Source organism: Propithecus coquereli, unplaced genomic scaffold (genome assembly GCF_000956105.1).
Source record: "Propithecus coquereli isolate 6110/MARCELLA unplaced genomic scaffold, Pcoq_1.0 Scaffold194, whole genome shotgun sequence".
Classification (NCBI taxonomy): domain Eukaryota; kingdom Metazoa; phylum Chordata; class Mammalia; order Primates; family Indriidae; genus Propithecus; species Propithecus coquereli.
Genome location: NW_012144300.1, coordinates 1,647,187 through 1,662,422, shown reverse-complemented (window position 1 = coordinate 1,662,422; position 15,236 = coordinate 1,647,187). Strand labels below are relative to the sequence as shown.

The following is a 15,236-nucleotide window of genomic DNA, read 5'->3' as shown; positions in this document are numbered from 1 at the left end:
AACAAAGATTATTTGAAGCCTTTCTAAAAATAATTCTAGCAATAGGGAAAAGGAAGGAGGATGTGGTTAGAGCGGTGAAAGGGACAGGACCACAGATTAGAGGAAGTAAACAACAGGGACAATATTTTAAAAGTTCAAAGGAGAGAATGAACGATGTGTGAAAGGAGGTAGGTGGTATGCAGGAGAGTCTGAGCAGTGTTTTATCAAAAACTGGCCCAGCTGCAACACAATCACTTCAGAGGTCTCTTGGAATAAAGAGTCCCTTGAAAAAGGCAAATTCTCGGCCAGGCGTGCTGGCTCACACCTGTAATCCTAGCTCTCTGGGAGGCCAAGGCAGGAGGATCGCTTGAGGTCAGGAGTTTGAGACCAGCCTGAGCAAGAGTGAGACCCCGTTTCTACTAAAAATAGAAAAATTAACCAGGCATGGTGGTGGGTGCCTGTAGTCCCAGCTCCTTGGGAGGCTGAGGTAGGAGGATCACCTGAGCCCAGGAGTTTGAGGTTGCTGTGAGCTGGGCTGATGCCACGGCACCCTAAGCCCAGGCAATAGAGCAGGACCCTGTCTCAAAAAAAAAAAAAAAAAAATGCAAATTCTTATTAAAAAAAAAATGAAGAGTCCTGGGCCCATCCTTTCTCTTCTGAGTCAGAATAACTAGGTATGAGACCAGGAGTGATGTACTACAAACATTCAAGATCTGAAATCTGAAAACACCTCAAATGAGAGAGACTGAGGAAAGGAAATGAACTACCTTGTTGAGGAACAGAACATGTTTGGGAATTTGCTGGCTGTCCATGAGACGCGCCCAGCAGACATACTGCGTGTGACCTACAGGATTCCAGCACAACAGCAGAATCCGCAGGGAGAAACATCGGGTTACAAATTATGTGCCTGCAAATTCAGATTTTTTAGTTTCATAAAACAGACCGTGAAATTGATTACGTTTCCATTTATCATTAGAGACAAATAACATCACTAATGTTTCAATGCCTGTTCAAAAAAGACTATCTGGGCATGTGCATTCTGTGGTCAAAAGGAAATCTGATTTATCTTAAATGCCCAGGACATATTCCTGTAATAAGGATGAGAATGAGAAAAGGAAGCAGCAGTAGCAGCTACCATTTAATGAATGGGCATGAAAGGTATTTGATATACATTATAGTATACAAGATTATATTATAATACACAAGGCGTTTTATATACATTCTTTCTAATTCTCACAATACCACCAAAAAGGTAGCTCCATTAATCAATTAGGAGTAAAGCCTCAGAGAAGTTAAGGAAATACACCTAAGAGCTGAAGCTGGAATCTAAATCCAGATCCATCTAACTCCAGAGCCTAGACACCAGGTTGTTTCTCATGAGAACACCTATGATTGACTGATGGATCTACTGATTGACTGGTCATTATTTACATGGTGCTTAAGTGCTTACTGTATGCTAGTGTCAACGGAAAAAAAAGACCAAATTCTGTAATTTTTTTTTTTTTTTTGAGACAGAGTCTCACTGTGGTCCCCAGGCTAGAGTGCTGTGGCGTCAGCCTAGCTCACAGCAACCTCAAACTCCTGGGCTCAAGCAATCCTCCTGCCTCAGCCTCCCGAGTAGCTGGGACTACAGGCATGAGCCACCATGCCTGGCTAATTTTTTGTATATATTTTTAGTTGCTCAATTAATTTCTTTCTAATTTTAGTAGAGACTGGGTCTCGCTCTTGCTTAGGCTGGTTTTGAACTCCTGAGCTCAAACAATCTGCCCGCCTCGGCCTCCCAGAGAGCTAGGATTACAGGCATAAGCCACTGCGCCCGGCCACAATTCTGTAAAGTAATTTTAAAGAGATTTACTCTGAGCCAAATTTGAGGACCATGACCCGGAGCCACGTCCAACAGGCCTTGAGCCAGTGGACTCGCTGAGGTTGGGTTACAGGTTGGTTTTATACATTTCAGGGAGACAGAGGTTACAGGTAAAGTCATAAATTAATACGTGGGAGGCATACATTGGTTTGGATCAAAAAGGTGGGCCATCTTGAAGTGGGGGCTTACAGTTATAGGTGGGTTTAAAGATTGTTTGGCCTGTAATTGGTTAAAGACATGAAGCTTTGTCTGAAGGCTTGGAATGTTTCAACATAAGGAGCTCTTTATCAGAGATAAGCCACTGGACATAGATTTGTTGTGTAAATTGAGGACCTGCAGGTTTGTCTTGCATATCCTTAGGCCTGTTAATGGGTTACAAAGGATGTCACCAAGAAGGGAGGGGGTGTGATAAGGCATGTCTGACCTCCTTCCTGCTGGCAGGCAATTTAGTTTTAGGATAGTCCTTTGGCCACGAAGGGGTCCATTTAGTCAGCTGGTGGAGGGGGGGAGGTGAGCCTTAAAATTTTTAGTTCACACTAGTTACCACACTAGGGCAAATGAGATATATTTTCTGTGCTTTTCAAGTACACTGTGGAAACATCCTTCTTTCCATCCAAAATAAAAGAATTTCTAAGGATCAGGGAACAATGTCTAAGTTGCTTATGCAGAGGGCAGAGGAATGGAGGAGTGTGGTATTGATTACCTGGCCAGGTAATCAATGTTCTCTGGCTTCCTGGGGGAGGGAGCTGGCTGCAGTAGGGAAGGAAAAAAGCAAAGGCAGCACTGCAGATGGGTGGCCCCTCCCCAGCAGCCCAGTTGGCTGGTATTCACGGTGACAGTCTTGGAAGGTCACTTGCACAGCTCTTGTCCCAGGCAATGGCCGCAGGAAGGAAGCACAGCCTTACCAGTCGGCAGGTGCCCCGGGGATCCCGCTGCCTGGGGCCGGCACCAGCACCGCGTTCCTTTCCTCGGTCAGCCCCACCCACTGCTCCACAAGCCGCGCTTCCCGCTCCACGTCATCCTCCGTCTTCTCTGCAGAACAAAATGAGGGGACCAGTGCCAACAAGAGAAAGTAAATTTCTCCATTTAAAATAAACAGATTTTCACTCAGTGACAGCCATAAGGGCTTAAACGTCCACAACGTTGCAAAAAAGGGTATGAGGCTTCGAAGTTCAAGCAAGAGCATCTGCAGGAGCTGAAAGCGGCTATGATACCAGTTTAAGGTACCATAAGCCAGGAATAGCAGAAAGTATTTAGAACCGCAGTTAGAAGGCTCACGTCATTTCATTGGTTCTATAATTTGGGGAAGTTATTCAACAGACGATTCTTAGTCTCCTAATCTGTCAAACACGTCTACTTCATGCACTTGCTGGGAGGATCAAATGAAATAATGGATGTGCCACTGCTCTATAAAACTGTACACCATGTTATAAAGAGAGAGGATTAAAGAACACCATATACCTTACCCTGTAAAACCAACTCTATTTTTTTTTTCCTTCATGCTTATTATGAAAGGGATTTAACTTGATACATTTTGAAATTCTCTTCTCCATAACTCAATTCTGGGGCTCCCTGGGTGTAGTCAAAGTGAATTCTCACTAGCAGTCTGAGCACGAACATAAAGCAATACCACACGCTGAGCCAAGATATTTTCCCGAGGGAGAATTTTTGCTACCTTCTACGTGAAATGGATTAACATTCATGATGTGTTCTTTGGTGCAGAACCAATCACAATGAATGGACCATGAAGTCCAGATGAGAGACTAAGGATTTTAAGCGCAGATTCCTACTCTAGAATCCAAGAGGCCATTGCCAGCATAAGCAAACTGCACCCACCCTCGGGGCTGGGTGGCAGTGGGTAGAACCGTAGGGGCCATCCTGACCTAGCTGAGTGCACAGCTATGCCCCAACAGTGCTGGCCACTGACCTGCCCAGTGGTGTGCTTTCAGAAGTGACCATTCAGCTGCTGTAGTAAGTCCTAGGTCCTGGTCCCTGGAGTACCTCCGATCAATCAATACTGGTCACATTTGCATTTATCAAAACAAAATTTGAGTTTGATACTTATTGTCACAGTTTTATGACACAAACCAAGAGTTTTATGAAAACTTGTTACTTTGAAATTTGGAGACTTAAAACCAAAAAGGTACAATATGATTCACTAATGCCTATAATTGCTGTAAGTTCAAAAAACTAAGATATTACTGTCCAACTAGGGGAAGAAAAGAGCCTATCACCATTGTGCAGAAGTATTAATAAAAAAGCTACTTGCAGGGCCGGGTGTGGTGGCTCACGCCTGTAATCCTAGCACTCTGGGAGCCGAAGCGGGAGGATTGCTTGAGCTCAGGAGTTCAAGACCAGCCTCAGTAAGCATGAGGCCCCCATCACTACTAAAAATAGAAAGAAATTAGTTGGACAACTAAAAATAGAAAAAAACTTAGTTGGGTGTGGTGGTGCACACCTGTAGTCCCAGCTACTCAGGAGGCTGAGGCAGGAGGATTGCCTGAACCCAGGAGTTTGAGATTGCTGTGAGCTAGGATGATGCCAGGGTACTCTAGCCCAGGCAACAGAGTAAGACTCTGTCTCAAAATAAATAAATAAACAAACAAACAAACAAACAAAATAAAAACAGCTACTCCCAGAAAAAGAGTTTAATCTCACATACCTTTTTTATTGCTGACTTTTTTAATCTGTTCATCCAAGTATTCTCGTCTTTTAATGAGTGCATCTGACCACCTCTCTCTTACGCAATTTAAGTCTTCTTCCTGACATCAAGGAGGGAAAATATTTTCCTGTAGGGTCCATAGACAACTATTTCTTTCTTTCTTCTTTTTTTTTTTCAAAAAGATATTTAAATTGATTAGGAAACTTTTCATTAGGAAGGGCCATTGAACACTACTGTGTAATTAATATGGAAGAAAGCAAAGAGGCCTCAGTAACAATGCATGTTGATCAACGATGCCACTACCCAGAAATCAGATCCCCAGGATCTCAAAAAGGATAATCATACTTAAAGCAAGACATGCTCAAACTATACCAGCTGTTGAATGATTTTTAACGCATTGTGTGTGTGTGTGTGTGTGTGTGTGTGTGCACGCGCGCCTGTATGTGTATTTAAATCATGGCTACTCATTGCAGGATTTGTGATTCCAAACAGAAGGACACCATGAACAGAGCCCAAACCATGTCACAACAAATGGAATGGAAAATCACAGGCATTTTTATAATTCAATGGCCTGATAACATACATTTCCTGAAATGCAAAGAACAGGTCAGCAGAGAATTTTTCAAACTTGCCACAGAGATTTTACTTCCAACCGCCACCACGAGGCTAACCAAAAATCTCCCATGCAAAAACCCAACATGCAGTCAGCCATGCTTTGAGAAATCCCAGAAGCAGCCGTGGGACTTCACCGTGAATAATGTGGCAGGAAGCGCGCAAACAGCCCCAGGACGTTAGTCAATGGCATTGCTGAGATCCAAGGGACACTGATATTTCCCCTAAAGTTTGTTTTTGTTTACATGGTTGTTTTTTTTTCTTACTAAAGTTATGAGTAGGGAAAGAAAATCCATCAATTCTATTCAAAATGCTCTTTGACTTGCCTGCTTCTAGCCTAAGCCTTAAGACATTATATTAAGAGTAGATACCTAAAGGACCTCTGAAGCTTTCACTACAATGTACCTACATTTTACCTATAGGAAGGCACCCTGGGAAAACATCCTTTGAAAACTTGGAAAATCAGCACAACCCTGGGAACCAATCCCAGGAACCCTTCACCTTGGTTTGCTGCTTTGACCATGACAATGTTACCCCTGCTCCATATGAATAGGCCCGTCAGTGCTGACTAGATAAAATTTCACATCTGCACATATTTTGAAAACTAGCTAAACAAAAGAAAACAAAGTTATGTGCATAAAATGTCTTCAATTTTCCTATCAGCAAAAGCCTTTTAAAGTAAAATGGCATATTACAGCAATACTAGCCTCTTGGATATAAGGAGCAAAGTGTAGTTTAGCACTGGAAAGAGTCTACCTAAAAGATCATGGATGGATCGCTGTGCAATTTTTAAGATCACCAGTTTTAATACATTGATAATGATCTTGCTTAGCAATAAGCTAGTAATTCGAGATGGCATAGCGAAAAGGCAGGATCTGGTTACAACTTTTGAATTGACAAGGAAATCTACAGAAATAGTATTGTATCCAATTGCATATAAAGCAAATCAAAAGCAAGTGAAAAACTGCATATTCTTGCTCTAGGGTCATCCTCCCTGGCCTCTGCTTTGCGAATGCTGGCAATTAGCAGTAGCTGTGCCCCATGCCACAGGATTGACAGCAGTAGCAATACCTGATAACTATCCATATCATCACCATCCTCATCATCTCTCTGGTAGGAAAAAAATAAACACAAAGGACATGCATTTTGTTTCTCAGACAGCACACGGGGAAAATAATTCTTTAAGCTTAACACACACATTACAATGGACAGCTTGCATAACATCAGCATAATAAAACATTTAATTGAAGCTCAAAGAGGTTTAACAGATTTAATTCACTAGTCTGTAATTTAAATAATTTTTTTTTTAATAAAGAAAGCAGTCATTAAAAATAAGAACTCTTGGCTGGTCTGATGCTAGTGGGTTATCAGAACTTATTAACATTAGTGTCACTAAAGTTGGTATACAACGCCTTATTGCTAAATTTGACTGGCTTTAAAAAGAAAAAAAAAAAGAACTCTCTTAGATGGGGATTGGAACCAACATCTTTGGGATAGGCCTTCCTCCATTGTTATGCAAACAGACATCTGACCTCTTATGGGCAGGCTATTTGACAGAGATTTGGGATGGGCTTGGGAAGACAGAATGGCACCACCACAAGGGACTTTAGAGATTCTCTTGCCCAATCTTGGTTTTAGTGATGAGGCAACTGAAGCCCTGAAGGATGAAATGCTTGAACCCAAGAGTCACACAGACAGTGGCAGGTCAGGACTGGAAGCCAGGCCTTTAGTGTTCAACTGTGGCTGCCTTCCCTGCAACACACCACTCTCAGGGGTGAAGTCATCGCAGGGGAAAAGCTGGGAAACCTGAGGCTACATACACACAAGGTCCTGTACCACACTGTTGCAATGAAAGCACAGTGCTTTGAACATACGGATCTCTCAGTATTCTCTAGGGACCATAACAATCACTTGAGAAAATGACAACTGTCCCAAACACAAGGCAACATTTTACAATAATTACATGAAGTGACAATTTCGGCAAAAACATTTGGCAAAACTAGGTCAGCCTGTTGAAAACAAAAGGGTTTTGGTTGAGACAATTTTCCTTAGAAATAAGAATCTGGAAACCCTCTATTTAGATTTATGACTAAATTTTTTTAGTCATAGGAAAGACATGAATCTCCTTTTTAAAAAAGTGCTTTAAAAATAGGCCGAGCGGCCTGTAATCCTAGCACTCTGGGAGGCCGAGACAGGCGGATTGTTTGAGCTCAGGAGTTCGAAACTAGCCTGAACAAGAGCGAGACCCCGTCTCTACTAAAAATAGAAAGAAATTAATTGGACAACTAAAAATATATAGAAAAAATTAGCCGGGCATGGTGGCGCATGCCTGTAGTCCCAGCTACTCGGGAGGCTGAGGCAGAAGGATTGCTTGAGCTCAGGAGTGTGAGGTTGCTGTGAGCTAGGGTGATGCCACGGCACTCTAGCTGGGGCCACAGAGTGAGACTATGTCTCAAAAAAAAAAAAATATATACGTAAAATTATTTTCATATCTACACTTCAAAATAAACTTTTTTTAAAGTTCGGTAACCATAATTATCAGTTATATGACTGACTTACTAAATAAAAGCCCAATCCTGAAGTAATTTATCTTGAATTAATGTTCCTATTAATGTAAAAGAACCAATAGCTCTAATTTATCACTAATTTTTATACTAAGGAAGGAAGTATTTCCATTAACTGAAAACTGGCCAGAGCTTTCATGATGTAAAACTGTTGTGAAATCAGCATATTCTGCACTGGCTTCAGCTATTGCATTAGAATAATTCTACTATGTCAGCAACAAAATTACCAGACATGACTTTGAATACGGCAGCAAAGGGAAAAAAAAAGCCTTTAAAATAGTCACAGTTCAATTTGCATGGCAGGTTCTATGCTCGTAAAAGAGCATTACAGCACTGGGGAAAGGCTAATATTTTAAGGTTCACATTTTGGCAAAAATCAGTTTTAACCCAGAAGTAGAGTTGTTTAAAAAATGCAAATATTTTATTGCAGAAAGGGACCTTGGGCAACTATTAAGTAGACCTCATCATTTTGGAGGAAAAAAAAAAAGGAACTCAAGTTTGAATTGTCCAGTTAAGGTAATCATTTAGTAAAGCCAAACTAGACTAAAGGACCCAGGTCTCCTGACTCCAAGTCTAGTCCTCTCTTCATGCCAAGCCCTGCAGCCACCCAGAAGTTGACGGCTAAGGGAGGGACTGAACTTGTATGAGAACACCTATAATCCCGTTTCCTGCTCCATGGGCTGCAGACACAAGAGAGAAAGACTGATGGAGAGGCCTCCTAAACCAGAGCAGCCCCTGTCCTTGCATCTTCATTCACACATTAAATGAAGTATGGACAGATGTTGAGAGCTGGAGGGAATTTTGGCCTTGAAGAGGGAAGGCTGTGTCTGACCAGGTGGTGTCTTCCTTAAAGCCCAGCAGCCTGTGCACTGATTTTTAGCTTTCAGAAGAGCCTTTGCCTGAATGTCATGAAGTCAAAAGGAAACTGAGACAGACGTGGAATCATTCTCAAGAGTGGCTAGGCTTTTGTCCAGACTCCACAAAGGAGAAACGTTTTCTGTCTGTCACGAAAGGGAAGTGTTTCTAGTCACATCCGGCAGTGAGGGAGCCAGGTCTGACAGTCTGATTCTTCCCCATTGCTCATTCCTATCTGGTAGTGAACCGGAGACTCTGTGAGGAGCATACATCCTTCTGGGCCACTGCAGGACCAGTTCCTAATTTTAAAGATTATTTTCACAGAGTACCGAATAGTTCTGACTGATGATATGAACATCAATTCTTAGAGGTTTTGATCTTTTTATTTTTTAAATGAGAACATAAAGTTTAGGAATAGGAGCTACAATGGACAAAAATGATCATGAGGACAACTTTTAATTGGAAAAAAAAAAAAAAGCAAACCTTTCAAAGAGTTGGTTAATTATGACAGCATATGGAAACAATTTTATGATACAAATAAAAGTGGATCAAGCCAGGCAGCAATGTCAAATATCCAACATATTTTGGGCCAGATACAAAGTAAAACCTGCCTAAAGTAAATGAATACCACAGCATTAAGATGTATGTGTTTATAAATAAAATTACTCTTAATCAACACTAAGTAAACGTAGTATTTTAAAGCTAGAAAAAAGGCGATGGATGGAAATACGAATTGGGGGAAGACACATGGTTAATGCAAGGAGTTGTTCTATTTCCAAAGAGGTCCTCACCACAGATCATTAACTCCTTTACTTCTGCATTAACCAAGCCTTGTTCAAGACCATTTCAAGTCTGTTTGTCTTACCTGGTAACTGTCCAGCCCTCTTTGGAGTTTGGTGGACCTGGCAGTTACGCAGCCGATGGATACCGATGAGATGGCTTCAACCATCAGCGGCAGTGTCCCTGAATGCTGTACAGGTTTTACCGTGACTTGTACTCTACGCGAATGACCCTGCAGAGGAGGGCGGGGGATGTGGGTGCCAGGAATGATAATGGAGAGGGATGCGAGAAGGGGATAAAGGAAGGGAAGAGGATTAGGGAACAAAGATATAGATAGTTAGAAAATTGCCAGAAACTGTAACAGTGGGACAGACAGAAAACACACACACAAAACCTAAAACAAACTTAGCACCTGTCTAAGTTGAAAGACGCCTCCTGTGTTGACATCTTTTGCCTGATGAAGCTCCACTGCGGCATATTCCCCTAACTCATTCAATTCTAGTATGGAGATCCACACTTCTATTCTTCGAGTTACTTCGTTCCACCTGCAAAAACACATCCCAACAAGCAGTGACGTCACTGTCCAGGGACACTACTAGGAATAGTAATAAGCTACCATTCACTGGGCACTTACTATTCACTGGGCACTGTACCATGTATGTTGCATAAATGATTTCCTTATTTAACTCTCAAAACAACCCTACAGTATCATTTATTTTACTGAGTTATAACTTACATTCAGTGAAATACCCAGATCTCGAGCATAGAGTTCAGTGAGTTTTGACAAATGCACATACCTGTGTGACCCGTCCCACCATGACCTCAGAAGTTTGTTCACATCCCTCCCATTCAATCCCCACACTCTGGTAGCAGCTGTGTAACTCAGAGATTAGGTTTGCCTGTTCTGAAATTTCATATAAATGGAATCGTGCAGAATGTACCATCTTGTATCTGGCCTAACGTTCCTGCCTAATGTTCCTGAGAGTCATCCAATGAATATCAATGGTTCTTTTCTTTTTTAAAGCTGAGTAATATTCTATTTACGAATAATACCGATTTGTTTATCCATTCACCCAATGAAGGACATTTGGGTTGTCTGCAGTTTGGGGATACCATGAATAAACCTGCCATGAACATCGTGTACAACTCTGTGGACTTAAGTTTTCATTTCTCTTGAGTAAATACCTAGGAGTGGGACTGCTGGGTCAAAGAAGAGGTGAAATGATCAACTTTACAAGAAACTGCCAATTTTACCCCAGATTGTGGCTTGCCTATTCATTTTCATAATGATGTCTTTTGGTGAGCACATGCTTTTAATTTTGATTAAGTCTAACTTAAACACTTTTCTTCTTCTATGGTTAGTGCTTTCTGTGGCTCTTCTGAGAATGTGTGACGATCTCGAAATCGTGTTTTCTTCTATAAGCTCTATAGTTTTATAAGCTTTATAGTTTAAGCTTTTGCATTTAAGGTTCTGATCCATCTCAAATTAACATTTGTGTACAGTGTGAAGTAAAGATCAAGACTGATTTTTTTTTTTCCATATAGATAGGCAGTTGTCTCAGTATCATTTGTTGATAAGACTTACCTTTCCCTATTGAATTTCTCTGGTGTCTCGTAGTTTCTGTTATCATTCTCATTTTCAAAGGAGAAAACAGGCTCAGAGAGATTAAGTAACCTGTCAAAAGTAACAGCAGCAGTCCCAGGGTTCAGAGCCTGTATCTTTAATCACTGTCTAAGTGCTAGTCTTGACCCCGAGTCTAAAGCTCATGGCCAAATACAAACCTGTCATGCAGTGTTCTTGTCTTAGCATGAAGAGAATCGACCTCCCAGATGGAGCTACCATTGCCAGCACACCGGTGGCCCCACACTTCAATTGCCAGTGCTCCATCTGAAATGAACTCCAGGAATTCTTCTGTTACATTCACCACATAGTCCTGGGATAAGCGGGAGGAAGGAAAGTGCAATAAGAATTATGCATGTACATGATATACTTTATGCTCGTAACTGATGTGTCTGGAGAATTGGTATTGTATTTACAGCATCAGCAGAATAGACAGTGTGATGTATTTTATGCATGTCAATAAAGGAATGACCTGTTCTTGCTCTACAGAGAATGGAAATTAGAAGTTAAGCACCTTTTGTATTCCAAAAACGGGGTCTCAAACATTTTGTAATTTTCACTTATATTGTTAGGAGGCTTGGAGCTATTAATCTACCTTCTAAAACCCTGTTTAATATAGCACTGAATAAATGATACAAGTTGTCAATGGATGAGTGATCAACTGATAGCTCTGTTAGTAACTGATTTATTCTTGTTCAATAAAGTTGCATAAACCAGTGGGGGGAGAAAAAAGAATTATGCATCAAAGAGCCCGTGGAATTTCCTTTTGACCTTTCAACTGTATATAGATTTACTTTGGAGTGCATTAGTCTGATGTCAACCTTAAACTCATCTGTTATGTTTTATAGGAAGCCATAAAGAATCACAGAATATAAGCTCTGGAAGGGAAATTCTGAAGTAATTTAATTCAATCCCCTTTTTCCACGAATAGGGGAAGTGAAGAAAGCAACTTGTCCAAAGTCATACGGCTAATTAGTTGCAGAGCTGAATCCACATTCTCTTATGCTTGGTTCATTCTCAGTCCCACACTACCATTCTGACTTTTAACTGCCGTGGACTAATTCGGCAAATCATTCCTCGCCATGGCTTAGGAGACTAAGAATGGAATTAAATTTTATATGATTACCTTCATGATGCTATGCTCTTGCCCTTAAGCTCTCCCACCCCAATTCCTCATTCTAAAACACAAACAGATGACTGCGAGGAAACGAATAGTGCACTGTCAGAACAATGCAGCAGGGAAGGAAGCAAGCTGATTTTCTTCCCATCAGGCTCTCAGTGGAAGATGTCTCTATGGCTCTAAGTTCTAGAAACAGCTGTGCTATATTAATTTAACCTTACACTCTCTATTTTTTTACTTATTTTATTTGGAGACAGACCTCGAATTTTAGAAGGAGAAGAAACGTATTGATCAAGTACAATCTACACACTTTAGAGATGAAAAAACTCCAAGGTCACACAGTGAACCCAGGGGCTCTGGGACGAGTATTTACTGAAACAGTTGTTAACCAGGATGCACTGAAAATTCAGATTTCATCCCTGTAAATAAGCAGCTTTGTGGATTCAAAAGAAGATGGGAAATACTTAAAAAAAAATTCAGAGATAAAAAACGATTAATAAAGATTCTTAGAAACAGATTGGCGAATACAGGTAAAGAAATGTAGGCTATTTGTTTTCATTTTTTCTAACTCTGGAGTTAGACTTAAGGCTATTTTTTTTCAGAAAAAGAAATACTTGACAGCCTTTACCTATGTGAAATTTTATAGGTGGTGATATGGATTTATTTTCTAAGCGTAGAATCAGAAAGAATAGGCACCATTTGCAAAAGAATGGGTCTTGAGTATCTTCGAAGAATTATTCAAAGAAAAACAAAATTACAGAGGGAAGAGAGCTGGTCTTTCAGAAATGACTTGTTGGCAGTCCCATGTGAAAGCCAAGAGGGTAGGTGATGTCTCAAGGTAGGTCCAGTCACATTCACCACAAATTCACCCTTCCCATTTTATATTTTCTTAAAAACTCATATGGTATGTTAGAATGCTATGTTATATTCAAAATAATGAGAAATCTCTACATCAACTTACATGTTAACATGCCCACAATTCTGCAATATGTATAATGTGATCCCATTTTGATATAACATTTTTAAAGTTAGGTGTGCATGACATAAAAGCGTGTATCTATGTCCACTGTCCATTTGTGTGTGTATAAATATGTTAATCACACACATATGAAAGTTGTAGAGCACAGAAAATAGTTTATTAAAATATGTAGCAAACTGTCGTTGGTGGGTTATACTTCTGGGGAAATAAGATTGTTGGCAGAGATCTTTCAAATTTTATTTTAAATATTTCTAAATTATTTGAATTTGTAATGAAGTACATTTTCGAAGTTAAAAGGTCTAATAAACATATTATGCTTAAAAACATTCTCATGGGGAAAATAGATTTTTCAACTGCGCCCAACTCTACTGCCCCCCACGTAGCTCACTTTGTTAACAGTGTCTGTACCTTACAGTGGGAGAAGGTCACCGTGTACTGGGCATCCTTGGACAGTGGTGAAGGCACCTCTGGGTCCACCACTGGGGCAGCCACGGTGGACTCACACTGGTCCCAGAATGTATATTGACAGAAGACGAAATTTGAGAGGTTTAAGGGCAGGCCAGTTGCCTCTTTAATTTTTACCTGAAGAAATTAAAAAAATGCAAATAAAGTCCCCCAAAAGAAAACATTAAATACTCTTTTCTTATTTCAGCCACCTCAAATTTAAGAGTAAGCAAAGAAATAAATAAGCCAGTCATCCATTTGACATCTGAAAATATCTGACACCATGTCACTAAGGGCCCTGTGTATAATGAAACCTGTACCACAGTGCTGTAACTACAGCATGTAAACTTGGCAACAAATGCACACATCCCTATAAAATCTTCCTAATGACTGATTTATGATATAGATGCAACTTTTACTGGAAAAACATAATCCACTAAGCAACATATGCTGAGTGCCAAATACATACATACTTTTGCAATTTGACACAACTATCACTAGAAAGTGCGTTCTACTTCTTAACAAAAGTACTGTCCATTGTTGTATCTGTTGTCACAAAATTCAATTTTTATTATGCTGGTTGAAAACCTCTCATAAATGGTTTTGCATGAAAAAGGTCATTTACATGAGCCTCCCCCGTCACTGTCCTCTCACCCGGCACGTCAGTTTTTTGACTCGGTGAATGATTTCCCCACTGCTGTCTACGACTTCAAGGCTCCCACTTTCACTGGAGTTCTCTGAAGAGTCATCCTCCACCACACGCTCTGGAACAGCTCCTGTAACGCGCCTCACTTCCACATGGAGACGCCCTGCAACCTGGGTCAGGGAACCAGAACATCTTGGAGTTAAAAGCATCCTGTGGGCAGCACTGACCTGAGACAGAAATGCACTCTACCACAGCCCTGGGGTTGCAGGGCTGCTGCCTGGTCATCTTCAGCAATGGGAACCCCACCACTACAAGAGCTGGTCCATTCTACTGTTTGCCCCTGCAATCATCCTGCCTTGCTTTGAGCGGAACTTGCCTCCCTGAAACTGAACTTCTGGAGTCATTCTCAGTCTTACTCTTCTTCTACAGGACAGCCTAGAAACAAGCAGCTTAAAGGCAGCTATCGTATTCTACCTGGAGCCATCTGTTTTCCATGTCTGTTTGTATATTCACTCACATATCCATTTGATCAAATGCTGCATTCACTTATTCATTTGATCAAACAGCTAGCCTCATGGGATAGTGAGATAAAGACACGGGCTCTGCTGTCAGGGAAATCACAGTCAAAGGGAGAAAGAGAAGTAAAAACCCAGTAACAACTAGTGTAGACCAGTTGCTATAACAGAGATATATGCAGGCTGTCATGACAAATCTATCCACTCAACAAATATTTACCAAGAACCAATTGTGCCAGAACTGTGCTAAGCACTGGGTTTACAACAGTAAACCGAAGAGATGAGGTCCCTGGGCTTATGAAGCTTCTATTCCTGGGAGTAGAGAATGGGTATGTAATTCAGACCGTGGCTGGGAGCAGGATGAAGAAGAGCTCTGTGGGGTGGGGCCATCAGACCTATTCTAGGAGGAACAGCATGTACAAAGCCATGTAGATGTGAGGAACCAGTTCTTGTAAAATTGTTTTTTATTTACTCTCACTGTTGTGGTGGCTGTCTGGATAGAAGCCAGTTTAACAGTATTTCTCTTAAAGCTGGTTGCACAGAACTAAATTAGAGTATAAGAATTATCCTGGAATTTGCATCCTTGGAATGCTTT

General features: G+C 40.9%; 1 protein-coding gene across 1 annotated transcript in view; it reads right to left on the bottom strand.

The window, feature by feature from the left end:
- Nucleotides 1-15,236, bottom strand: part of KIF13A (kinesin family member 13A) — a 221,750-nt gene that overhangs the window by 21,773 nt on the left and 184,741 nt on the right. The window contains exons 21-28 of the mRNA XM_012643272.1: nucleotides 14,135-14,296; nucleotides 13,445-13,618; nucleotides 11,099-11,250; nucleotides 9,729-9,861; nucleotides 9,402-9,548; nucleotides 6,189-6,227; nucleotides 4,506-4,605; nucleotides 2,749-2,875 (exon numbers count right to left, since the gene is read on the bottom strand). Coding sequence (XP_012498726.1) covers nucleotides 2,749-2,875; nucleotides 4,506-4,605; nucleotides 6,189-6,227; nucleotides 9,402-9,548; nucleotides 9,729-9,861; nucleotides 11,099-11,250; nucleotides 13,445-13,618; nucleotides 14,135-14,296 — 1,034 coding nt within the window. The remainder of the gene's footprint in view (nucleotides 1-2,748; nucleotides 2,876-4,505; nucleotides 4,606-6,188; nucleotides 6,228-9,401; nucleotides 9,549-9,728; nucleotides 9,862-11,098; nucleotides 11,251-13,444; nucleotides 13,619-14,134; nucleotides 14,297-15,236) is intronic.